This window comes from Telopea speciosissima, chromosome 11 (assembly GCF_018873765.1).
Source record: "Telopea speciosissima isolate NSW1024214 ecotype Mountain lineage chromosome 11, Tspe_v1, whole genome shotgun sequence".
Classification (NCBI taxonomy): domain Eukaryota; kingdom Viridiplantae; phylum Streptophyta; class Magnoliopsida; order Proteales; family Proteaceae; genus Telopea; species Telopea speciosissima.
Window position 1 is genome coordinate 5,296,024 of NC_057926.1, and position 26,553 is coordinate 5,322,576.

The following is a 26,553-nucleotide window of genomic DNA, read 5'->3' on the forward strand; positions in this document are numbered from 1 at the left end:
AGCGACTCGTGCCTCTTAGGAATTTTTGAGTGCTTCTGGGGTTTTGAAGAAGCCAAAGAAGCCTTCGTTGAAGCCTCCAGTGCCTCAGCCTAAATGGACTCTGGCTACCAGAGGTAGTATAAAGATTAATTGTGATGCCTCTAGAGACCCTAAATCTGGGAAGTATGGAACGGGTTACATTATTAGAGACTGGGATGGAAATCCTCTGGCCGCTAAGTCAACTAGGGTGTTCTTTTTGGATGTTCAAGTGGGGGAGGCTGTGGCTATTAGAGATTGGCTGTTGGAAGGTATTGGGCTGGCTGAGGATCACTTTCTGATTGAATCGGATAGCAAAGAAGTTATTAATTTGCTCATTAACCTGGCTAGAGTTGTGCCTTTGCGCCTGTCAGCTGTGGTTGCAGATATCCGACATCTTGCCTCTTTCCCCATTATTTGTAATTTTTCTTAGGGTAAATTACAGATCACCCCTGGTTTTCCGTCGAAACTCAGATCACCCCCTGATTTTTGAAAAAACTCAAATCACCCCCTGGTTTAGACCCCAATATAACAAATTAGTCCCTACCGTTAGTTTTATGCTGTTAAGTGATGATGTCAGCCAGTTAAATAAATTTAAATCCCTAAACTACCCTTGACCAGTGTTGATTTATGATTTTACCCGTGTAACTAAAAATCCCAAATACTATCTTCTTCGTCACACCACTTTCTTTGTGTGTGCTCCAAGTTTGGGGAATCCGGTGCTATTCTCGCCTTAATTCCTCTCCTTCATTGCAGTGACCCATGGGCGCAAGAACATGCTGTAATAGCTTTGTTGAATCTAAGCTCCTGGAACCTAAACACTCTAGCCTTTCAATCTGATTGTGAAAACGAATGAAAAAAAAGTCCAAAAAACTCATCTTTCATCCGACCAAAAAGCCGTGAAGGAAATTAAGCAGCACCAAAAGGAGGCATCAACCATCAAAGTGAAACCAGATTCAACTATAGGGATAATGGTAGAGACAACCCGAAGATGTAATAAAAGCTTTGATCCACGATAAACAAAATTAAAATTTTATTCTGAAATTCTGGTCTTAGGGTTTACCTATCTATCATCTTATCCTTCCTCCACTTGTTGTTTTTATCTTTGATCGAGTAGGTGGTACTTAAATGCATATTGAACAACCAGAATTTTTGATCCACCAATCAATTCCCAAAGCCCTCTGATTTGCTTGTACCACCCAAGAAATTTGAGCGAGTGAATACAAAAGAATCCCTGGCAAGAAACTCAAATTGCAGTATGGGAGAATGCTTGGAACCAGAAAACACCTACTTTCTTCGACAAAGAGCAGAACGACCGCCAGAATAAACTAGCAAGGAAGCTTGGAACCACTGGATAACTTGAAAGTTGAGGATCAAAGAAGATAGATCGAAGCATTCAAGCTTCGGATTCCTGAAATAACAAAAGTTAAACTCAAGAAGACCGACCGTATCCTTTGCTTTACTTTGTTATTTTATTTCAAAACCCTAAGGCCTATCTGGCCGAGACGCTTCTCTGTCGGAATTTGAAGACGAAGGTTGAAGAAAAAGGGTGTTTGTTTAAGAAGGTTGAAGAAGAAGTAGTGAATGAAAGTTGAATCGGATTTTGGTTTTCATGTGTATCTTGGCAAGCAATCCTTGTAGGCCCTTCTCTTTCTTCTCTCCGGCCAACTTCTGCTTGAGATTGAGTTGCAGGTGTGAGGAAGAGGTGGGGTGGGGTATTTTAGGTTGAAGATGAAGGAAGGGTAGTATTGTAAATTTAATTTTAATGTTTTAGTATAAGGGTGAAATAGTCCTTTTATACCAATAACTAACAGCAGACTAACACAGTTATTGTAGAGGGGGTAATTTGAGTTTTTTCAAAAACCAGGGGGTGATCTGAGTTTCGATTGAAAACTAGGAGGTGATCTGTAATTTTCCTTTTTCTCATATTCCTAGAGAAGCCAATTTGGTGGCAGATACTCTAGCTAGGAAGGCTATGTCTATGCAATGTACGACACTGTGACCTCTATCCACTCCATGACTGAGGGAGTCTTGTATTCTGCTTGCTATGTGTTTTCCCGTTGCCTCTGAATAAGTTTTAGTTTACCAAAAAAAAAAAAAATTCAACATTGAGGCGTATAACTAAAAAACAAAAGGGAAACAGTTTTCTATACGGGAGTGTGGCCTACGCCAGCACTCCCATGGGTCTATCTCTCTCCTCCTTAAACCAAGGGGGTAGAGATGTCTTTTCACATGGGGAGGAGAGAGATAGACTCATGGGAGTGCTGGTGTAGGCCACACTCTTCCGCGGAGAACTTTTTCCCAAAACAAAAATAATGTTCAATTCAAACATTTTTATTTTTTTTTTGGTAAACCTCAATTCAAACATTGAAGCGTCAAATATGAGGGATAAATTAGACATTTCATCGTATGCCCTGCCTTACCCATTTTCTCGTCTCTCAGGCGTCGTTCCTGCAGGAGACAACAGAGACTGAGCTCTCCTTGAAGCCACTCTTTCCGGTGCTTAGATAGATTAGGAAGAAGTCATCCGAACGTCTTCGTTTTTCACCTTCCTTTCCTCTCTCTGATGCTACGATAACCCTAAACTCTGCATCTCTCCCTCTCTCTCATCTGCTCACATAATTTCCGATAACCTTAATTTTTGAACTCAGGGACACGCACCATTGAAGAAGAGGGCATTCATGGCGAATAGGCGATGCCTCAGTAATTTCACTCGCCACTGCCAGTCTCTATTATCCTCCAACGCTTCCGTTCATAACCTCAGGACTTTACCTCATCTTCGCACAATTGCTGCATTTGAACCTCTCTCGGTTGTTCCCACCTCACAATCCCACGACATCCGTGACTTGGAGTCCATTTTTGTAATTCAACCCGGATTTCTTCGTCATTTTTCATCCGGAAGGAGAAATTCTGAGGGAAGTGACGATGAAGACGATGAGGATCATGACGGAGGTGAAGTAGAGGAGGATGAGGATGAAGAAGAAGAAATGGGAGAAAGTAGTGATGGAGATGGGCAAGATAGAAATGCTCGGGTGTCGAATTGCGCTGTGAGTAGATCCTATTCATTGGAGGAGAAGGAGGCGGAAGCGGCCGCGATTGGGTACAAGGTGATTGGCCCTCTCGATCCTTTAGAGCGACCCTTTAAGCATCGGGAGGAGGCTTTTGCTGTTGTTCAGGTTTGCTTTGTGTTTCATCTGCTTGCTAATTTTAAATGTCACGAAACATGCATTATAGCCGTGGTTAAGGATGCTGAAAATATGGAGTTCTGTTATCCTCAAGTAATTGGCTTGACGTTTCTCCCTCTTTTTTTTGTTTTTTCCATGTAGATTGGTTCTCATCAGTTTAAAGTGAGCAACGGGGATAACATCTACACCGAGAGATTGAAATTCTGCGAGGTCAATGACAAGGTATGAAGCACTCAAATCAATTTAGTTATTTATTCTGAATGGGTATTTGGCATTAAAAATGTATCTGCATGATTTTACCTGTCATTTAGAGTCTGAAATTGTTCTCACTGGCATGGTTCAGATACACAGTAGCCTTCAGAATATTGTATGGTTTACCTAGTTAAGAGATGTCGACTATAATCAATGGGAAAAAGTTTATTATAACATTACTTATAAAAAAGTCTTACTTTGATATTAAAAAAGGACCTTAGACTGGTGCAAGTCCTGCTATTTTAGTGAGGGTGGTGGGTAGTTTGAGTCGGTCCTAACCTTCGACAATTTTTGCACAAGGTGGCCGCCCTTCAAAATATAGTCAGGTCTTCATGCCGCGAAACTGAACTTTATCATTGTACCAAGTGACCACCCCTCTATGATACTACTTACAAAAAGAAATTTTCTAATATTTTTTGAAAATTCATAAAATGGTCAAGAGTGAATGATCTGATGTATGTCTCTATATTCTTATCCATAGCATAATAATTGGTGCACCAATCTCTTGGAAAGGAAGGAATTACAAGTGAAGTTACACCCTGTTTGAACCTCATACCTACTTTTTGGTGTGGTTGTTGCATTATACAACTTTAGGATGCCACATTCCAATGTTGCTCCTTTAAGTTGATGCTTTTGATGGAAAAGCATAAGCCTTCATCAGTTTAAGTTCCTCATTATTTTCTTTCCACATATTCCACATCCATATGCATTGGAAATTGCAGCTTTACTTACCATTATCTTGGATTTTTGTGTGTGTCAGTAAATAGTCAGTAGTGAAGTACTTATCGTACTGAGGATGTGCTATTGCGTGAAAGGATCATTCTAGAATTGTGTGACTTTCTTTTGATGCTTTTGTTGGTAATTTAAACTCAATTAATGGGCTGCTCTAAGCATTCACCAACGCTGTCATGTTTTATTCACTTATGAAGTTATTTTCAATGGAGTGCACTATAAGTATATCTTATACAAACAAATCTATATCTATTAGGTGGATTACCTCTCATCAAAAGAGAGCTGAACATATTTAAAGTTTCTCTATTGTAAGATACTGAGATGATAGTGGAGTGCAAAAATTTCATCTGTAGGCTAATTTTAATCCGTAGGATATGTGTAGTTGGTAGGGTTCAATGATGGAATGTCCTTAGCATGAGGATTTGGGTAGTTGTTTTCATGGGGTCCTGATGCAGTTACTTGGTCCACTAGGATTAATTAAGCATTATTTCAGTCAATTGGTAGTCACTATTTCTATTCCTGTTAGTAGTCGATAAGTAGGAGTTTGTTTCAAACTCTACCGTACTTTTAAAGTTTTGTTATGAGGCTTTCTCTCATTCCCCCTCCCTTCCTGTTATATATGTAATTGAACCCATCGAAATAGTGTTGATGAATGTGGAATAAAAGTTTGCGTTGGTGTTGCTGCCCAGAGCTGCAAGTGTGCAAGGGTTGTGGTTCTCCTCTGATCCCCTTCGTGATTCAGGTGTGATCCCATCTAATCTCCCCTTATTCCCTCTTCCTTCCTCCCCTTCTTTTCTATTCTCCATCCATCTTCTTCTTATTGATATTATTCTGTTCTGATGGTACTGTTTGCTTGGTAAGAGAGAACTTAGTCTTTCTCTAGACTTTTCCTTTCAGTCTCAAACCTTGGGGCCTGAAACTCACCCTTAGGGCAAAGTAAACCCTAGAGATATTTTCCCTTTGAACCTTCATGCCGGGAGATATTCACTTGAAATCAAGTCTAAACCAGCAACTTCCACCTGTGTATGTTGCAGGTAATTTTTATTATTTTTCTGGCTAATATTTTGGTCTCATTCTGGGTTCATTCAAGAGAGTGGAGAGTTGAGATCTTAACCCCAAATCTGTGATTGCTTTGAGTTCTTGGTTAAGGGACTGTAGTGATCAGTGATCACAAATTGGATCTCTTTTCCACCAATACTGAACATATCGTGGGGTTGAAGGAGAAAAACCTTCTATTTTCTTACAAACACGACCCTTAGTTGCTGGTATTATGTAAAAGACCCTTCTTTTGCATGAATTGTTTCAAATCTATCACCAACCGTTTCAAGTCTCAAGTTTGGTCCTTTCCCCTTTAAGTTTAATTACATATAAGTCCCAAGTTCTGTTTGTCCTACTCAAGAAGGTTCCAAATTGTTCTGAAATTTATGGAATTGCCATTGCTCTTTAGGATTGAATTGTTTGTTACCTGTGTGCCCATAGCAATCTAGATTTAAGGGCTCTGAAACCTGAGATCACATCAGGTCCTCTCATTTTTCCCATTTTTTTCCGTTTTAATATTATCCTGGTATTATGCGATATACATACAGGGGTTCTAATTGTAAGGTGATTTGTTTTAGGGTTAGTGATTTCTTATTCTAATCCTCTAGAAATGTTTTAAGGCTATAGGATGGATGTATTCACCATACTTATACTTGAATGGACAAGAGATGCTAATGTAGAACTAATCTAGGATAGAATTAGTCCCAAATAACCCAGGAATACTCAGCAGTCACAAAACTCAAAATAGAAACTGAACCAGAAATTAGAAGGTTAGGATTTTTGTCAAACCAGCCAACTGATGGACACCTCCTTGGGATCAAAGGTAGAGAATGCTAGGGAGAGTCTGACTTCAAAATTTGGTTCACTTCTGATGGCTCGATGTGAAGTTATCAAGGATCCACTAAATTAGAAGGCTATGGAAAAAAAAACCTTCCTAATCAGGCTGTGATGGTCTCCAGCAGCAACCGAGTGTGAAACTTGGTGTGTAGAACCTGTTCTGCAGCTTTGAACTAGTTTTGATGGTTGGAATGTAAGATGGAAGGTTGAAGATAAAAATTGAAAGTAATGGGAAGACGGAAGTTTCAGGCTGTGGAATGGAGGGCGATGGAACTTGAGTGAAGGTGCTGATGGGGTGGATGTGTCCTCCAACATCAACCCAATCTGAAGGCTGATTGAAGAGTTATGGCCTTCACCAGGTGCAGCTCCAGATCTGGAAACAGTTCAGTAAGAGGCTGGATTGATCTCTTCAGTTGACACACAGCAGCAGCAACAATAACTCAGCAGCAATGGAGCACTCGAGTGGTCTCTGGACAGTGGAAAAATTCTTCACAGCACTTGTAATATCCTTCGAATGCCAGCAGCAATAAAGGGGATCGAGCAGGGTAGGGAGAAAAAGGGAAAAGAAGATAGAAGAAGAAGGGGGGGGGTAGGGGATGGCCTTCTCAGCCTGGGTCTCTCACCCACAGCTCTCAGCTGTTGAACATAGGAGGAAGCTCCCATAACCGATGGCTAATATGGCCTGAGATTCTTTTTTTCTAAAACTTAACCTTTTCCATTAAGAAATGATGCCTATTAATTGCTTAGGCAAGCTTACAATGAAATAGAAACTTCCTAAAAATAAAAATAGAAACTTAGTAAATAGCAACTACTAAATCCTAACTAAATAGAAGTTACTAAAATAGAGACTACTTGGCTTTATAAATCAGCCACAAATTAGAAACTACTAAATATGGAAACTAAATATAGAAACTACTAGTTGCACTCAAATCCAGCTGACTAGTCAAAGGAGGATCTAACAGAAATCGTGGAGCATCTTCTCTCAAGGCTGTGGAGCATCTTTGACTGGTCAAGGAGGGTACTTGGCACCATTGTGGGTTGTAGTAACCCCTGCCTTTTCTGGTTCGAGTTGGCCCTGCTGGGCTGGTTCGAGCTGGTCCATTCCTGGCCCAACTAGGGGCCTGGTTCTTTGCCTTTTATTCTGGCCAGCTTCTACATCAGCTCTCCCCCACTTAAAAAAAATTCGACCACAAATTTTGGACTTAGTAGAGATGGGTTTGTGCAATTATGTCGTCAGTCCATAGAAAAATTCAGGCTGTTCTTTGGAAACACGAATGTAGTCTAGGAGATGTGGCTGTCGCTCTTCAGTGTTCTGGGTGGAAGAATAAATTCCACGTGCTCAACTTCAAGATCTTCAAATGTATGCATGGGAGCAGCCACATATGTGTCACCAAACATTTCAGATTCAGACTTGGACTTATCTTGTAAAGGGACTTCATATGGTTCCTTACTGGCTGCCAAGGATTCCATGTGGGACAGCATTAGTAATGGCCTTGCCTTATGCTTTCCTGTACCCTTTTGTTGTCGATGGTGTTTATCATCTTCCTTGGCTGGTGTTCTCTCAAGGATAGGTTGCAACAATGTTTGACGCCTTGCTTGGGCAGCCTTCAAGTTAGCTTTTACGACCGGTATGTTAAGAGGATTAAGTACCAATGGTTTCCCTTTGAAATCAAAGAAACACTGGTTCTTAGTACCTCCCACTAAGACATTGTTGTTGTAGATCCAAGGCCTTCCTAGTAGCACATCGGTCAAAACCATAGGGATGACATCGCACCACACATCTTCTTCGTAGCTGGAAATATGAAGAGGTACTGAACACCTTTGAGTTACCTCCAAGGTGCTGTCATTAAGTAATGACACTTTGTAGGGCTGTGGGTGTGGTTCAAGCTTGAGCTGCCTGTCGATGACGAATGCTTGAGAGACCACATTCACGCAACTCCCACTATCTACGACGACTTGTACTGTAGAATCGCCACTGTTCATCAGTGTGTTAAAAATGGTGTGACGCCTCCAGTCCTCAGCCTTAGATTCAGCCAGCAGTATTCTTGAGACAACATTAACTTCATAGGTGTTTTGGGTCAAATCATCCTCTAGGGTGTCATCCAAATCTTCACCCTCAAGGGCAGCATTAACAGCCCACTCACCACTCAACTGTGGGTCACATACAAGCATTTCCGGATTGGATTCGACCGTAATGATAGAGGCCTTGCCCCGCTGTGGGCTGAATCTAGCAATGTGGCCAAATCTTTGGCAATGGTAACGACGTGTTTCAGCAGCTCCCATAGGTGTCTTGCCCTTATCCGGTGTGAGTTGTGCAGCTTGGGTAGGGGCAGCACTAGTGCGGTTAGGAGGGGGACTTCTTTTCTTCAGCTGGCTGGAAATTGTAGCGTCTAGGGGCTGCTTTCAACAAATCTTCTGCCTCAAGGGCTTTCTCAAAGCAATCATTAAGACTTTCAATCGGCACGACACCCATCTTGTCACGAATCTCAATTTTAAGTCCCAACTTGAAACGGGACAGAAGCTGATTGTCGAGTTTGAAATTTCGAACTACAGGTCGAGTTATGGCTATTTTTATAAAGTGATTTTAAGGAATCTGCCGATATCTTGCTAGATTTTCGAAACTCACGAGATATCAGTCAAGATTTTGACCGAGATTTTTGAGAAATGACATTTTTTTAATTTTGTATCATATCTAGTCTCGGCTATGTCGAGATTTACGAGATTTCCGAAATCTCGGCGAGATTTTGAACTATGCTTGGTCTGGTCTTCACCTGCAAGAAAAACAAGTACAGGTTCTTGTTGTCAACAGAGCTTTGAAAATTTCAAGTAGGAAAGTTTGGCTGATGCAGTAGTAAAGATTTTCTCAGAGAGAACGGACTTCTGAAGCAAGGAAATTCCTTAAAATATTTTTTTACTTTCCACTTCAATTAAAATTTAAATTTTAGATATTACTACTTCTATTTTTATCGATTAATAAAAGATAAAATCTTGTTTTCTTGATTTTAAGATCTAATGAAATGTCATTCTTTAAATTGCTTCTTAATTCTAAGGGAATGGTTGGGATTCAGATGTAACTGTAAAATGAGCTCATGCTTGTAGAGCTGCATAATATGTGAACTGTCTTGTAATTGGCAAAAGGAAGTCCACATGCTACCGCACTCACCTGGTGTTTAGGTCTAATTGCAGGTCCCTGGAGGCTGTACATGCAAATTTATGGCACCATTCTGGAGTCTGCTTAGGAGTTTCATCTTCTGCATCCTTAAAGTTGGTGAAAATCATGGAGATTTCATTAGTCTTGGCATTCAATCCCCTTTGATAGGTGGAGAAAGCTAATGTACAGGTTTGTGTCACTGGTGACTATTTAGATGTTATGGGAGAGGAAAGCAATCAGAGGATGTTTAGAGTATGTCAAAGACCTGTTCAGGATCTTTGTGAGCTGATTATGGTGCAGACAGTGAGATGGGCTTGAGGCTGTCTGTGGTAAATCTATTGTTTACTTCCTGAGGCATTGGGACTTGGTAGCTTCCTACACCCTGGTACAGGATCAGATTCAGCATGTTTGGACGACTCCTCCCTCAGATGTCATGAAGCTTAATACGGATAGAAGCTCTATCTATACTCCTGGTCCTGCAGGCATTGGGTTGGGGTATTTTAAGGAACCATGATGGTGAGATTCTTTTGGTGTTTTTGGGCCACATTGCTACTGCTGGCTTAGTTACCACAGTACTCGAAGCAGTTATCCAAGGGTTGGGGGTTTCTTTGGCAAATGGTCGGCTGAAGGTGTGTGTGTGGAAAGAGACTCTGAATGGGTAATTTGTTAGCTTCAAGATTGATCCGGAGAGGGGTAACCTTGGACTTATCGTTCCCTTGTTAGGAAAGCAAGAGTTCTTTCTACACATGGGGAGTTTATCTTTCCCTTGTTGGGATAGCGAGAGTTCTGTTGTCCCAAGGAGAGTTTACCTCGACCAGCTGTTGTTGTACTTTTATTTGTACCTTAGGTATTTTCTCAGCAACAATTTTTTTCTGTAGTTCTAGGAAGTTTGTTGCTTTACCTGATTAAGATATGAAGCCAGAGGTTGTGGGAGTATTGAGAAGGATGATGGTAGGTTGGTTTTTGCTGGTGTCTTGGAACTGGAGCTTGGTTAATGCATGACATTCAGTTGTTCTATATTGGTTAAAGCGCTTCAATGCATTTGAGTTGAAGGGGAAAATGGATCTTTTTCTTGGTTGAAAATTATGGTGGTGGTTTCAACCATGCAAAGGACGAAAGATGAATTGAAGAAGTCATTCTTGTTAGAGGTGAGAGTACAACACGACAACAACAACAACAACAACAACAACAACAACAAAAACAAAAACATAGCCTTATCCTAACGGTCGGCCACATGGTTCCTTGATCTGCAATCAGTTCTATTCGAATTCATACTTGATATGAGGCCTAAGCTATGCATGTCTTTCCTCACCATTTCTCCAATGGTTATTTTAGGCTTGCCCCTGGCTCTTTTAGTACCTGCAATCTAATCACTCCTTTGCATTGTAGCATCCTAAGGCCTTCGTTGAACATGGCCGTGCCACCTCAAAAGACTCACGTAGCTTATCATGAATCGGCGCTACTCCCAATTCAGCTCTAATATGATCATTCCTTACTTTATCTTTCCTAGTTTTGCCACACATCCGTCTCAACATCCTCATCTCTGCTACACTTAGTTTATCTGTACGACGCTTCTTAACTACTCAACATTTCGCCTATACGTCATTCCTTGTTGATTGACAGTCCTATAAAAATTTCTTTTAAGCTTTAAAGGGATTCACCGATTACACATCACTCTGGATGCACCTTTTCACTTCATCCATCCTATTTTAAACCTCTGGGCAACATCATCCTTTATATTACCTTCTTTATTTACAATTGAGCCCAGGTATCTAAAATATTCACTTTGTTATGAAATCTTCCTCATCAATATTGACCACCTCATTAACCGTCCTAGTGTGGCTAAAGATACACACACCATATATTCCATCTTTGTTCTACTTATTTGAAGACCTTCTGATTCCAAGGTTGATCTCCATAATTCCAACTTGGCGTTAATCCCTACTTTTGTCTCGTCCACTAAAAGAATATCATTAGCAAAAAGCATAAACCAAGGAACCTCATCTTGTAAGCCTTTGGTTAAATCATCCATGATAAACGCAAATAGATAAGGGCTTAAGGTTAATCCTTGATGTAACCACATGGTAATTGAGAATTCACTACCTTGACCCCCCATAGTTCTTACACTATTCACCACACCATCATATATATATATATATATATATATATATATATATATATATATATATATATATATATATCTTTAATTATGTCCACTGATGAATGGCACCGGACACGAGAGGGGGGTGAATCTGTGTATATTTAAAAATCCTTTGCCAACAGCCAAATTCAGCAAGCACTCACAAGCATATGGTCACTCATCTCACACTACAAGTGTAGTTGAGGTCTACCAGTGATCCACACCCACTTTGCAATCAAAGCATTTCAATATAGCAGCATACACATCACAAGACAAGCATATACGTGGTTCGGCATAATGGCCTACGTCCACGGAGCAATACTCCTCATAGGTTTTGTGCTTTGTTCAACACTCTTCACTAAATCCATATAACTCAGGTTTACAGTTCCTTATGACATAGTGTTAGAATATATGTACTCCAGAATACCGTGGGGGTATTCTGGTCCTTTTTGGCGTATTTTTATGTTATTAAGTATATTTAGCTTATGTCGGCTATGTGGGTTTTAGTCCCACATCGCCTAGCTTAGACTATTTGTAATTTCCCCACCTATCAATACAACAAGCCATTCCATTCTTCTATTTCCTCTTTCTGACCCATGGTTCTACCAACATGGTATCAGAGCTGGTTTGATCTAGGTTAGAGAGAGGAAAAAAACCTTAATTCTCCCTACTTCTCCTCAATCGATCTCCTCCTTCTCCTTTTCTTGATTTTCTCCTTCTTCTGTTCTTCTTCCTCTCAGCTGGTAAGGGGCAGCACTAATGAGGTAGACATAGAATATCGATGATTTAGTTGCTGCCCCCCCTACCTTTCTACTTTTTTTATTAAAAAAATCTGCTCGAAATCTGCTGGAGCCATATTTGCGATTTGGAGTTTCCCTCTTCTTTGGAGATCAGATCTCTATCACCTAATGAAGAATGATCCCCCAATTTTGGAGCATCCTATGCAGTCTTTTCCAGCCCTATTCTACCCTATTCCAAAGCCTTACTTCCCATTTTTCTTTCTCTCCATCATTTATTAAGTTTTCCAGCCTCCATACCCAAATCGATCTCAGATGAAGCTAATTTTTCCGGGATAATTTCCTACTACTACCAGCCTTAATCGACCTCAGTTTGGACACTATCTGATGGCTGGATTTGTCCCTACAACCAAACCTTCTCAACCTGCTATTTTTTGTTACCTGTTAAAACCCTGACTCAAATCGACATTAGGGTTACAGGTTTCAGTTTTTGCTGCTTTTTGGAGGAATGATTACTCCACCTACAAGGATCACTCGACCTCAGTTTTAGCCTCTTTCCAAGTGTTTGAAGACCCCTAACCCCAATCGATCCTTCTTTCCAGGGTTTTTTCAAAACCCCGACAAATATCGATTTTAGGGTTAGGGTTGATTGCTGCTATTGAAGTTTTTTTGAAATGTTTTTACCATCAAGAAGGACATTCTACTTCACCTATTCCTGGCTTGAAGAAGGTCTATTGCACATGATAGCTGCTACCCTACTTTTTCTGCAGTTTTTTGGTGTTTCTCCCACTTGAAGCATCAAGTCTCAATTACCAAGGAGATTGGTTATTCGAACTGGAGATCCATTACAGTAGTTGTGGTCAGCATCTATTCCCAGAAGACATAACCTTTGACAAGTCATCATCACTTTTGTTGAAGCCCCCTTCCCTACAATCGATCTTCCCTTTCAGGGTTTTTTACAAAACCCTGACTATAATCAATCTAAGGGTTAAGGTAGTCCACTATTGCTGATTTTTTTAGGAGAGTTTAATAACCATCAGAGGAGTATTTAACCCATATTTTAGCATCATTCATCAGTTCTTTTTGGACAAATTCAGGTTCAATTTTATGGCTCGGTTTCTCCAATTGTCAACCTATTTTTCTTACTTGTTCCTATATGGCTGGCTGCTTCAACTACCTATGGATCTGTCTGGTTATTTAACTAATATTTGCTGGTTCTTTTGAGCATTACTACCTACCTGGCTGGTATTATTGATTGGCTTTTGTAAGCATGACTGGTTGATATGTTATTGCTGCCTTTATGTGGAATACTGCTGCCCTATTATTGTGACTGAGTTTCCTACTATTGGAGATCGAATTCTTTCATTATTGAAGACGCGAATCTGCTACCCTAGAGATCAGTTTATTTGGGCTTACAACAGTGTGTTCCACGGTTATTGGTTGCAACTATGAACCTATTCAGTTATGTGAAGCTTTTCTGGTTCATATCCGACACACTTTGGAGCTTAAATTCTAGCATTGTTCCCTAATTCAGATTTGATCCAATTTTTGTTGAAGCTTCTTACATCCATTGCTGTCCAGATATCTTCGTCAGTTCTATTTAGCATGTGGGAGTTTATACTTTGGAGTTTTTTGTACACTTGTTCCTCCTTATTTGAAGATTGATCAAGCCTTGAAGATTGGAGCCTTTCCTTACTTCAAATCAGATCTGTATACTTATCAGATTTGAATATTAGAGTTAGGAGTTTCTCCCCTGCAGGAGTTTCCATCAAAAGTGTTTGTTTGATCGGTTGAAGATGGTTGGAGATTTATATGTTGCATTATTTACTCTGTACTTCATTATCCCACTGCTTTTTTTCCATTCACCACCTCCCAAAATATACCTTTGGCATAACCCATAACCACCTTGGAAGTTAATGGTATTCTCTTCTTTGCCATTTCTTCTTTTTCCATTACCCTTGGCAGCTCTTGGAAAATTCTGGAATATTATGTTTTGCCCTATATCTTACATAGTCCCTGTTATGTCCACGTGTACTACACGTGAGGGGGGGGATTATATACAGTATACCTGCAGCCATTGCAGAAAGCAAAACTTGCAGGAACACTTGGTGCAAAACATAGAAGGTCAAAGGTTTCACCATTGCCAATGGGTATCTACTTTGTTATTGGGTTGAGTTTGCCGCAAGGGGGAGGTTGGTCTTAAAATTTTGAAGATATTTGGTTATTGCCTGCCTATATGAGGCTCTACAATTGGGTTGTTTTTTTCCGCTGCTTGATCTTTACTGTTGCCTGATTCATCTGCTCGCTACCCTAGTTACTTATCTTCAAGATTATCAGTCTGAGATTCATCACTGGACAGCTGCTGAAGATTGGTGAAAGTTTACTGATCAAGTCTGCCCAAGTTTTGAAGATTCAAAATTTTCAAGTTCTTGAAGGTTTATTTGGGAACTGCATTCATCTTGAAGTTGGATTCTGCTACAACTTATCTTTTCCCATTTTATTCAAATTGGGCAGTAGCACCTTGTATGCGCCAACTTGAGGGGGAGTGTTAGCATTGTTATGGAGTTCTTTTTTTCTTCAGTCCAAGCTGGATCTTCTTTCTTTAATATTAGTATAATCCAGCTTGAGGGGGAGTGTTAGAATATATGTACTCCAGAATACCGTGGGGGTATTCTGATCCTTTTTGTGGTATTTTTATGTTATTAAGTGTATTTAGCTTATGTCAGCTATGTGGGTTTTAGTCCCACATCGCCTAGCTTAGACTATTTGTAATTTCCCCACCTATCAATACAACAAGCCATTCCATTCTTCTATTTCCTCTTTCTGACCCATGGTTCTACCAACACACAGGAACACACAGGATTACTCCCCACACCCACAGAGTCGGCACTGCAGGCTCTTTACAATTAAAATATCAATCCCTAATTCCCTCACTCATTACATAAGCAAATAATGATAAAATAATGCCCTAATACACCAATTTAGGAATTGGTACAAAACATACCTTAATACACGACTTCTGAAAATCCCATTGAGGTAAACACACCCAAACCACCTCTGACACGACGACCCTGCACGTTCTGGAGAAGATTGACGCCAATTCCAATGCAAAGAACTGATCAAAACTTCATTATTCGTAACAAAACAACAATATATTTGCACAAAGGCTTCAAACCAGAAAACAGAGACCACCATCGTGTAGATCTCGAAAAATTAAGGAGGAAAACGTCTCTGTGCAAAACCCCAAAAATGAGCTTTAAACCCTCCAAACCTATATCAGATTTCCAGCCTATAGAAAGGCTTAAAAAGGAATCTATTCTGACATATTCTGACCCCCCACTGGTGTACTATAGATCTCAAACACCACTTCATTTAGAGTCTTTAGATCGGTCTTTGAAATCCGATTAAAACATTAGCCTTAGGATCATATCAACTGTTTACTAATCAAGAGACACAAGATGCATTAGATTGGAATCTTAAATTCTCAAATTAGCATGTGCAAAATATTTCGTGACGAGCCGTGCGTCACTACTTAAAGTAGTGACCTGTCTTATGCATAGTTGTCACGGCATCATGGCGATCCAAGTCGGTGGAGGGGTGTCTGATTGATATATCGACACGTCGCCCGCCATGGCGATCATGTCAACCATGGCAGAATTGTAATTAAATCCAAATTTGAATGGCAAAGTTGAATGACAAACTAGTAGATAAATCAAGATTTATAAGAGCAATGGCAGAATTGTAATTAAATCCAAAGTTGAATGGGAAACTAGTAGATAAATCAAGATTTATAAGAACAATGGCAGAATTGTAATTAATCTGAAGTTGTAAAGGAGTGGCAGAACTGTAATTTAATGGAGTTAAAGAGAAAACTAAATGGGTTAAACAGAATAGCAATAGAGAATATAAGGAGTTTTATATAAATAATATAAGTTGTCCTTAGTTGCAATTTTAAAGACTTAATGTATTCTTCAACCTTGCAATAACACGATAGAAAGAGAGGCAGAGAGGTGGTCAACTGGAGTAGTTCCAGCAGAGGAAACTCCTTATGAAGACGATTCTCCCTGCAATTTCTAGAACAAAATCGCAGCACCAAGGTCTGCCGATCCCAACGAGAAATAGCCCCAAAATTCTACTGGCAACCGAATGGTGAGATCTGAAATCAGATCTGGCGGATGTCTTAGTTGCAGGTTACAAAACCAAGGCTAAAATAGGAGATTTAGGGAAGCAGGGAGTGGGTCTAAGGTTGGGGAAGAAACAAAAAATTAAAGAAGAAGAAATCGAAGAGGGAAAGAGAGACGGGACGCCATGGCGTAGGTCGATATGCACAAACCTCCAGCGCAAGGACGCCATGGCGGCGCCATGACAACTATGGTCTTATGTAACGACCCAGGTCCACTATGTATATTGCAGGTGTAGGAACTTCAGTCTGCCGCTTTAATAGAATCACCCAAAAAGGAATCTCAAAAACCCAGATTTTATTGTTAGACTGACTGTCATCACTACTTTGTCCACGTGTACAAGCCACCTGGGATGTCTCCTTGACCAGAACTTGACACCATTTGAAAGTCAATCACATGGGGAATTTAACTCAACCATAGTACAACCTGTGGACCCTACCAATCTCTCAAAACGATGATCCAAATACCTGCTCAGAATCAGCTTTACATGTAACTTGTAAAATTATTTTCCAGGCTGACTGTCAAGCCCTCTTTAGCCATGTATTCCTACCAACTAGGATGCCACCTCAGCATAAACTTGATACCCCATGATAGATCATCACTTGGGGGTTCTAATGAGCTTGTGGTCCCACATGGTGTGGCCCACCAGTTGGAAGTTAGAGAGTGCAAGGGAATAAGGAGAAGGACGGAAGTAGGAAGTTAGAGAAGAAGAGAAATTGGTGCAATGTTGTGTGTTGGAGTATTGTCTCCACCACACCTATATTACTTCACTAATGAGATAAAAGAAATTACATACACCTCCCTAGGGAGGTAAAAGGTAAAAACAGAAAATACAATATAAGAAAGTAAGATTCTAGACTAGTACCCAAACTACCCTTATTACATAACTCTAACGCTCCCCCTCAAGCTGGGGAATAAATGTCATACATTCCCAGCTTGCATAATAGGGTACTAAACTAATGAGGGATGAGCCCCTTGGTAAAGATGTCAGTTAATTAATCGTCAGTCTTAATAAAAGGAGTACAAATGTAGCCGGAGTCAATCTTCTCCTTAATGAAATGTCGGTCCACTTCAATGTGCTTTGTTCTGTCATGTGGCACAGGTTGTGTGCTATGCTAATGGCAGCCTTGTTATCACAATAGAGTCTCATAGGTGCCTCAATATCAATCTCAACTCTTGGACCAGCCATCTCAACCATAGGAGTTCATATACTCCATGAGCCATAGCTCTAATTCTGTCTCTGCACTTGACCGAGCCACAACTGGTTGCTTTTTACTCCTCCATGTGACCATATTACCACCCACAAAAGTACAATAGCCAGATGTAGATCGTCTGTCAGAAATTGAACCAGCCCAATCAACATCAGTGTAGCCTTCAATTCTCAAATGGTTGTACTTGGCATATAGGAGACCTTTTCCTGGCGAGGACCTCAAGTATTTGAAGATCCGGTAAACAGCATCCAAGTGCCCACTCTTGGGGGCATGCATAAACTGACTCATCATCCCAACTGCATAGGTGATATCTGGGCGAGTCAAAGAGAGATAAATCAATTTCCCTACAAGCCTCTGCTATTTCCCTGCATCAACAAGAGAAGGTTCAGAGTCTTCTCCTAGCTTATGATTCTGATCAATAGGAGAGTTTGCTGGTTTGCAACCCAACATCCTTGTCTCTTTCAACACGTCTAGGACAAACTTCCTTTGACATATATTTATTCCCTTCTTAGATCTTGACAATTCAATCCCCAAGAAGTACTTTATGGGATCCAAATCTTTAATCTCAAACTGTTGAGCCAAGTAGGTCTTCAGCCTAGCTATCTCAGCCCTATCATCTCTAGTCACTACAATATCATCAACATAGACAATAAGGGTTTTGATGGTATCATTACCTTGCTGGGTATATAAAGTGTGGTCAGCTTACCAACAGCTGCCTAGTGCAGTTGGTGAGCTGTGGTGCGCTTCATGCCCATGCTCACCAAGAGGTCTCGAGTTCGAGCCTCCTGGCCGGTACCTTCCCCCCTCCCTATTCCCCCCCTTAAAACAGTAAGATATATATAAAAGCTCCCAATTCCCAAAAAAAGTGTGGTCAGCTTGGCTCTGGGAATACCCATTTTTCAAAATGGCCTATCTAAACCTCTCAAACCAAGCCTTCGGGGACTGCTTGAGACCATATAGTGCCTTCTTGAGTAGGCACACTTTCCCTTTAGTTGAGGGACACTTGAAGCCAGGTGGAGTCTACATGTACACTTCCTCTTCTAGATTACCATGGAGGAAAGCGTTCTTCACATCCAACTGATACAATGGCCAATCTTTATTAGCCGTCAAAGATAAAAGAACTCTTATTGAGTTGTGCTTTGCCATAGGAGCAAATGTCTCCTGATAATCAATCTCGTACACCTGATTGTAGCTTTTGGCCACCAATCGGGCCTTGTTTCTCTCAACTGTACCATTTGATCGGTACTTGACTGTGTAGACCCATCTACATCCAACTGGAACTCGTCTCCTGGAAAATTAACCAGTTTCCAAGTACAGTTCTTCTCAAGGGCCATTATTTCCTCAGACATGGCTTGCTTCCACTTTGGGTCAGACATGGTCTCAGTGACATTTTTTTGAATGGAAATAGAAGAGAGGGCAGTAGTGAAGGTAACACTTGTAGGAGAGAGAGCATCATAGGAAACAAACTGGGCTACAGGATTAGTGTAAGCTCTCTTTCCTTTTCTAGCAACAATAGGAAGGTCTAAATCAGAAGGAAGAGAAGGAATGTTACCTGACTGGGGAGGATGTATCTCAGGATATGGATCCAAAGAGGACTCATGGCAGGTCTTCTTTCCCTTGCCCTTCAAGCATTCACCTACCTCTTTTTCATTGCTAGCATCAACACCTTTTTTATTTCTAGCATCAACACCTTTTTCATTGCAAGCATCAACACCTGAATGAGTAACAGTATCAACAACAACCCCTTCTTTGTGTTTTCCAATATCAAACATAAATGTAGAAGTAGACAAAGGTGGGAGGAAAGAGATAGAGACGGCCTCTTCATTTCCACTATTCTCCCCCCTGAAGAGGATGTTGAGGAGTGAAGAAAGGTATAGATTCAAAAAAGGTAATATCTTTGGAGAAAAGTTGCCTTCAGGAAGAGGGATGATAGCACTTATACCCCTTGGTAGAGGAGGAATATCCAAGGAAAATACATTTGAGTGCCTTGGGGTCAAGCTTAGTACGAGCACATTTATTGACATGGACATAGTAGACACACCCAAACACCTTGGGAGGAAGAGAGAAAGCAGAAGTCTGAGGAGACAACAAGTCTGAAGGAGATTTGGAACCAAGAAGTTTAGTGGGCATGCGATTGATTAAAAAGGCAGCGGTAAGAAGGGCTTTCGACCAAAAGGTTTTGGAAACATGCATGCCAAATAGGAGACTACTAGTGACTTCCAACAAATGGCGATTTTTCCTTTCAGCCACCCCATTCTGTTGAGGGGTGTCGACACAAGCAATTTGATGGATAATGCCATGATCAGTAAAAAACTGTTGAAGTCCCCCATACATATACTCCCCCCCCTTTATCAGGATGAACAATTTGAATGCGAGTACGAAATTGGGTATAAATGAGCTGATAAAAATTTTTAAAGGCATCATAGACCTCACTTTTTGTTTCATTAAAAAGGTCCAATTTGACCGGGAATAGTTATCAACAAAGGAAACAAAATAGCAATAGCCAAACAAAGCAGTAGTGGGGGAAGGCCCCTAAACATCGGAGTGCACAATATGGAAAGGAACAGTGGATCTATTACCCTGATAAGGATAAGGAGAACGATAATATTTAGCAAACAAACAGAGTTCACACTGAAACACATGGGAAGAAGGAATGGAAGAAAACAAGTGGGGCAATTTTTTCCTCATAACACCAAAAGAATGGTGGCCCAAACGTTGATGCCACAACATTACAGAATCAACAGTACTGTTATCATTATGCCCACATGCGTAGGACTGAGCAGGAGGTAGAGGGGATGTTCCTTGATCAAGAAGGTAAAGTCCCTTTTCCTCACGTTCTCTGCCAATTACCCTTTTTGTTACAAAATCCTGAAAAACACAATGAGATGGAAAAAAAGTAATAGAACAATTCAAGGATTTGGTTAGATGGCTCACAGATAAGAGGTTAGTATGAAACTGAGGAACATGAAAGTCAAGGGAGACAGAAGAAGTGACACGAACACTACCTTTACCAGAAATAGAGGAAAGGAAACCATCAACAACTCTAACATTTTCCTTACCAGAACAGATAGAGTAGGTTTCATAACACTGAGATATGCCGGTCATATGGTCAATGGCCCCAGAGTTAATGACCCACGTAGAGGTAGTGGAAGGGCCAGATGTAGAGGCCTGTAAAGTGAAAGCTGAAGAATCTGGCACTGCAGGTGTTGAAGTATGGCTATCCAGATATAACAAAACCCTATGAAATGCTGCAATATCATCCTGAGTGGGAAATGTGGTGTTTGTCTGTAGTCCATATGGAGATCCCATAGGTGCAACCTTAGTCATCAAGGAGCATGCTTTGGCTCCCCCTCTCCTGCTGTCGTGCATTCTAGGGGGACAGCCATAAAGTGTCCAACATCTCTCTCTCGTGTGTCCGGACTTCCCACAATGGTCACAGCAGAACCTATTTCTTCCAATAGCTGACATAATGTAGGAATGCACAAACAAAGGGGATGATACCCAAATCCAATGGGGAGTACACACTCTACCCAAGCAAAGACAATTCTTATCAAGTAAAACTTTTCCATACAACCTCTGTCGATTTACTAATCTAGACAGGTTGAAGAACACACTTACAAGATGAGAGTAATACCCAAAGTGAAATGGGAGGGGGGGGGTTATATTCTCAACCCAAAAAAAAATTTCAAACATTGGTGAATAAAGTCCAGCCACCAAACAAGGGAAACAGCTCAAAGAAAGTCAACACCATAGTTGTCACGGCGTCACGGCGATCCAAGTCGGTGGAGGGGTGTCACGTCGATATATCGACATGTCGCCCGCCATGGCAAGCATGTCGACCATGTTTTATTTTTTATTTTCTCTATTTTTAATGTTTTAATAGATGTATACTCAAGCCATGTTTTATTTTTTCTCTATTGTTTCTCAAGTTTAAAGAAGAAAATTCAGAAATCGAAGAAGAAATCGAAGAGGGAAAGAAGAAATCGAAGAGGGAAGAAGAAATCGAAGAGGGAAAGAGAGACAGGAAGAAGAAATCAAAGAGGGACGCCATGGCGTAGGTCGCCATGCAACCTTCTCCAGCGCCAGGACGCCATGGCGACGCCATGACAACTATGGTCAACACCACGACATCCTTGTTGGTGTAACTTCATCATACAACCACTAGAGAAGCTCAAACCACTGTCCTCACTAACACCAAACAGTCCCACTTTGAGAAGAATATCTAAAGCAAATGGGGAGATCACACTCAACCCAAATACACAGTCCAATATAAGGAAAAAATTTCAACCAAGGGAAACAAGCACCAAATTGATGAACCTCCACTTAAACACACCCTGCAAAGAGTAGCATCAACTCGAGACCACTGCGGTAGTGTCACTGCTTCGAGACAAGATGACGAAATACACTCACAACAACAAAAGTGAAATGGGGAGTCACTGCTCAACCCAAAAAAACTTGCAAACACTGGTAATGGCAGTCCAGGTAGCAAACCAAGCTAATACTTCAACAATATCCAACTCAATCATATGCTTAAAGGCTCAATGACCTCATACAACCACATTAAGAGCTCATACAACACAAATCACCAAGAACAAACATCATACATTATCATAAACCACTTTTATAAACACCACAGACTAAATACAGAGTCTGGCAGTGCCTTAAAAACCAAGAGAAAGAGGAGTTGTGGAGTAGCAACTCTTAGAAACCTGAACCGAGACCATGGGGGGTTGCAAACAGACCCTAGGGCGATCCAAAAGAGCTAAACTCCAGCTCCAAAAGCAACTGGATGGAGAAGAGAAAGAAAGAAATACCTAGAAGCTGGCGGTAACTTGCTGCCTGCCTGGCTGGGTTGGTTTGATTTGAGCTCCAAGCCCTATTTCTTCAAATAAAATCCTCCTTCATGGTCTTCATTCATGCTCCTTGTAAGAGATCTTCAAACACTTTACATAATAGTTCCTTCCTTGGAACCCCTTTGTAACCTAGGGTTCCAAAGAGAGGAAAGAAAAAGGATAAGAAGGTGACTCGACTCTCAAACCAACAAAGAGTGCTCTGATACCAAGTTGGAAGTTAGAGAGTGCAAGGGAACAAGGAGAAGGATGAAAGTAGGAGGTTGGAGAAGAAGAGAAATTGGTGCAATGTTGTGTGTTGGAGTATTGTCTCCACCACACCTATATTACTTTACTAATGAAATAAAAGAAATTACATACGCCTCCCTAGGGAGGTAAAAGGTAAAAACAGAAAATACATTATAAGAAAGTAAGATACTAGACTAGTACCCAAACTACCCTTATTACATAACTCTAACACCATCGCCTCTAAATGCCACTTCAAAATCTGCTCATGATCACAGCCAACCCAGATTTTTGCATTTCAGTGACTCTCAAGACACATTGTCGACTCCACTTGGGATTCCATGTGGATCAGTGGGATTCACATAGAAAATATTTCTCTATAGTTTTACACAAATCCCTTTCATTTTCTCTCTTTGACACATTTTTCTAGGCCTTAAAAAATGCTTGATCACCACTGTACTTGAAGTACCGCTGTTCATGAAAACTCACAACTGGACACCTCACTTTCACAAATGGCCGGAGTCTTACTTGAGTGGCACTTCCATCTCATCTCTCACATTGGATTGGACATGGGTCCACAGTCTCTCTCCTCTTTCTCTCTCTAAAATATCTTCAACACTTCAAATATCTGCTATAGAACAATCTTGACAATTTCAAGTTGCACACTGCCACTTGGGTAATTGGAATTCCAAGTAAACACAGTGTGGGCCCCATCACACCTCAAAACATCTCCATACACCAAAAACAACTGCTATAGAGGCTCCAAAACATCAGAAAAGCTGCTGTACTGCTGAACTTGCTGAAATAGCTTAAAAACCATGTTTTGACTACCAAAGAAGCTTGTGTGGGTCCCACCAAGCTGACCTGTTGTTGAAACTTGATTTGAGCAAACTCAAAATACTGAAATAAACACAGTCAAGCCTTCAAACAGCCAGAACCACCTCTGCTTCAAAAAACCACATGTCAAGCCAAGCAACATGCTTGTAGAACCAATACAAGCATTCCATGAACTGTTCATAAAAACCCATCAGAACTCCAGAATGGAAGTTAGAACAGCATTAAAATACATGTGCTGGAGTCATAAGCAGTCCTAATGATGAGCATGTATGCCAGAACATCCACACCTCAAGGACATAGGTTTAAATGAAATGCATGCTTGTATTTCACGGAGTTTACACGGAGCGGAGGGAGGTGTTTGGTATGGTGTTGCTCTGTCACCCTGGAGGGAAGGGTAAGTTTCCTGTCTTCAGTATGTGAAGCCTTGCAGAACGGAGCAAACAAGTTGGATTTACCCATTATTTGGCAGAGTTTGCCGTCCATTTACCATATCTAATTGCTGGATTATTTAGTTATGACTTATGACCGTGCTTCCTGAGAACAGAGATCCTTTGGGGGGAGGGGGGGTTAATTCATTTCTTGTTGGAAAATGTTATCTGATCTATAAAATTTTGTAGCTTCAAGAGAGGTTGGAGATGTGCCACAGGCGGTGGATGAAACTAGAGTGATCTTGAAAGACCTGAGTATGTCTTGGTCTTCCAATGATAAAGAAGGGTCACAGGAGGCTAAAAACTGCATTTTAAACTAACTTTTAGAGTCCGTTGCATGCAAGAGTTAACCTTAATTATTTTGGATATGTTGGGCACAAAATTGATAAACAAAACACCTCGGATGCCAAATTGCCAAGCTTAGGGTACCTGCAGTGCAACTTACCCTCACTTTAATACCTTACTGAATACTAAATAGTGGTTCCACTGGGTCAGAAGGTGCAGTTATGGCCTCTGGGGCTTGTGTGACAATTATTTCCTTGCTACTGAGTTTGCTTCATTTGAACTCTTTATTGATTGTTGCTCTGCATCTATATCGTGTTCTTTCTTGGATCCTTGGTTGCTTCTCCATCTCCCCATCACCAGAACATGCAAAAGAGTGATATTCTGGGATGCATCACATAGGGGTTATCCCTATCACCTATGGATCTATCGCAACGTGAAATGAAATCATAATACAATTTTATTTTTATCAATGCACCGTAATGCAACTGCTAATTGCCGCACAGGTTTATTGCCTGAAACATCTCTATGCTCTTCTTTTATGGTACGGAAGTAGTATTGCTTACATGAAAAGCTAACAGAATTTCCAGACTTCCATGCATTCATGACGTTGGACCCAGCTATAAATAGTTTAGTTTAACTTGTCAGTGCATTAAGTAACCGTGAACTTTTTTTCATTATAATTAGAATGTCAATGATAACAAGTATAACTAGCATTTAAGTAAACAGTATATCATAATATTTATATTACAGCTGATATTACTATACTGTTATATTGGCTCTCTAGTTATGGTAGATTCTTTTACACATTTTTAAATATTAAAACAGAGTAACCAACATTTGGTTTTAACATTTCTTATGCATTTGTTTCTCTATTTTATTGTCTAGATTGTGTTGTTTTCTTTTTTTCCCCCCTATATGTTTGTGCATACAGCCATGCTTTCCTGACTTTGTTCAGTTGCAGTTGATTCTGAACAGGGTTCTCATGCTTGGATCAAGGACCCAAACCATCATAGGCAGGCCTACGTTGCCAGAAGCAATTGTTCATGCAGTTGTTGAAGAGCATGTGAGAACCTTGGATTTGTTTCCTCTCATATAGATTGCTTGCAATACTTTTGCATTATAAATTTTGTAAAGATAGTATGTACTCATGAAATTAATCAAAAGTTAATCAAGCTTCATAAAACATGTGAATGTGCCAAAAAATGATAAGTTAATCAATATTAAATGCTTCCTTTAGGTAGAGAGTTATTTTAGGCAATGAAGTATAGTTTCCACGAGTTAGGGAAGACGACAGCTTGTTGATTTGGTGAAATATTGGTGGAAGATACCACTGGCCTGGTTCTAAACTTGTCCCTGCAAATTTCAACGATCCACTACCATAATACATCCCACACCCTCCTCCCCTCCACCCTCCCCCTAAAAAAAAAAAAAAAAAAAAAGGGGAGAGAGAGAGAGAGGGGGGGGGGGGGGGAGGAAAATGATTTACACTCAATTAACTAGAGAATCAATTAAATTAGTGGCATCTGCATCTCAAATTGTATGATTGAATATGACCAAGGTGCTGCAATCTAGGTTGCAAAAGGGATCTACTGTATTTGTTTACCTCCCCAATTAGGTGCCCTTAAAGTGGCATTGCTTCCTCTACTAACTATCCAGAAGCATCTATTCAACTAGACAGTCCTTGTGACTAGGGTCTCTTTGCTCAATAGAGTTTATGCTCTAGTTGTCCTTGTAAGAAAGAAAGTTTAATTTGATATGTTCTTTTGACCTGCCGTGCTGTCAAAGTAACTAATCTGTTTGGTATTTTCCCTTTTTATTTTGTGGGGGGAGGGTGTTGTGGGGGGATGGTTCATAAATACTATGTTGCTGGCAATCATCTTTTGTGCTGAATTTTTTTTTTCATGAGTTCATAATTAGACTAGCTTCTGAGCTTGGTTGCCTTCCCTGCCCTCTAATTAGATGTTTAGTGCATGGTCTTGTATGAACCATGTCACCTTTCTGAAGACCCATTTCGATTTGTAAACCATCTTTTTTTTCAGGCATTGGATGCCAAGGTAATTATATTTAAGAAAAAGAGAAGGAAGAATTATCGTCGGACCAAGGGGCACCGCCAGGTAAATCAAAGATCAACCCATTAGCTAGTCACTTATCTTTCCGTTGGCTGGTTTTTTGTTGCCATGTAGCTTAAAATTTTCTTTTCAGGAATTAACAAGGCTGAGAATTACTGATATTGAGGGAATTCAGAAGCCAGAAAAGGTAAAAGTTGCGAAGCCAGAAAAGGTGAAAGTTGGGAAGCTAGAAAAGGAAATACTTGAGAAGCCAGAAAAGGAAGCAGTTGCTGCATAAGTGGACCTCTTCATCTCTGATTATCAAGACTCCATGTCCTTTTCTTTCTTATTGTGGAGATCTGTATTAGGGAGCAGTAGCACCCTCTGCCACATCCTAAAGG

At 40.5% G+C, this 26,553-nt stretch overlaps 1 protein-coding gene across 1 annotated transcript; it reads left to right on the top strand.

Annotated features, from left to right (window-relative positions):
- Positions 1–2,651: 2,651 nt before the first annotated feature.
- LOC122645485 (50S ribosomal protein L21, mitochondrial-like) lies at positions 2,652–26,553 on the top strand. Its single transcript, XM_043838796.1, has 5 exons — positions 2,652–3,191; positions 3,342–3,422; positions 25,066–25,167; positions 26,144–26,218; positions 26,307–26,553. Exons 1-5 carry the CDS (start codon positions 2,697–2,699, stop codon positions 26,448–26,450), a joined length of 897 nt encoding a protein of 298 aa, XP_043694731.1. The 5' UTR covers positions 2,652–2,696; the 3' UTR covers positions 26,451–26,553.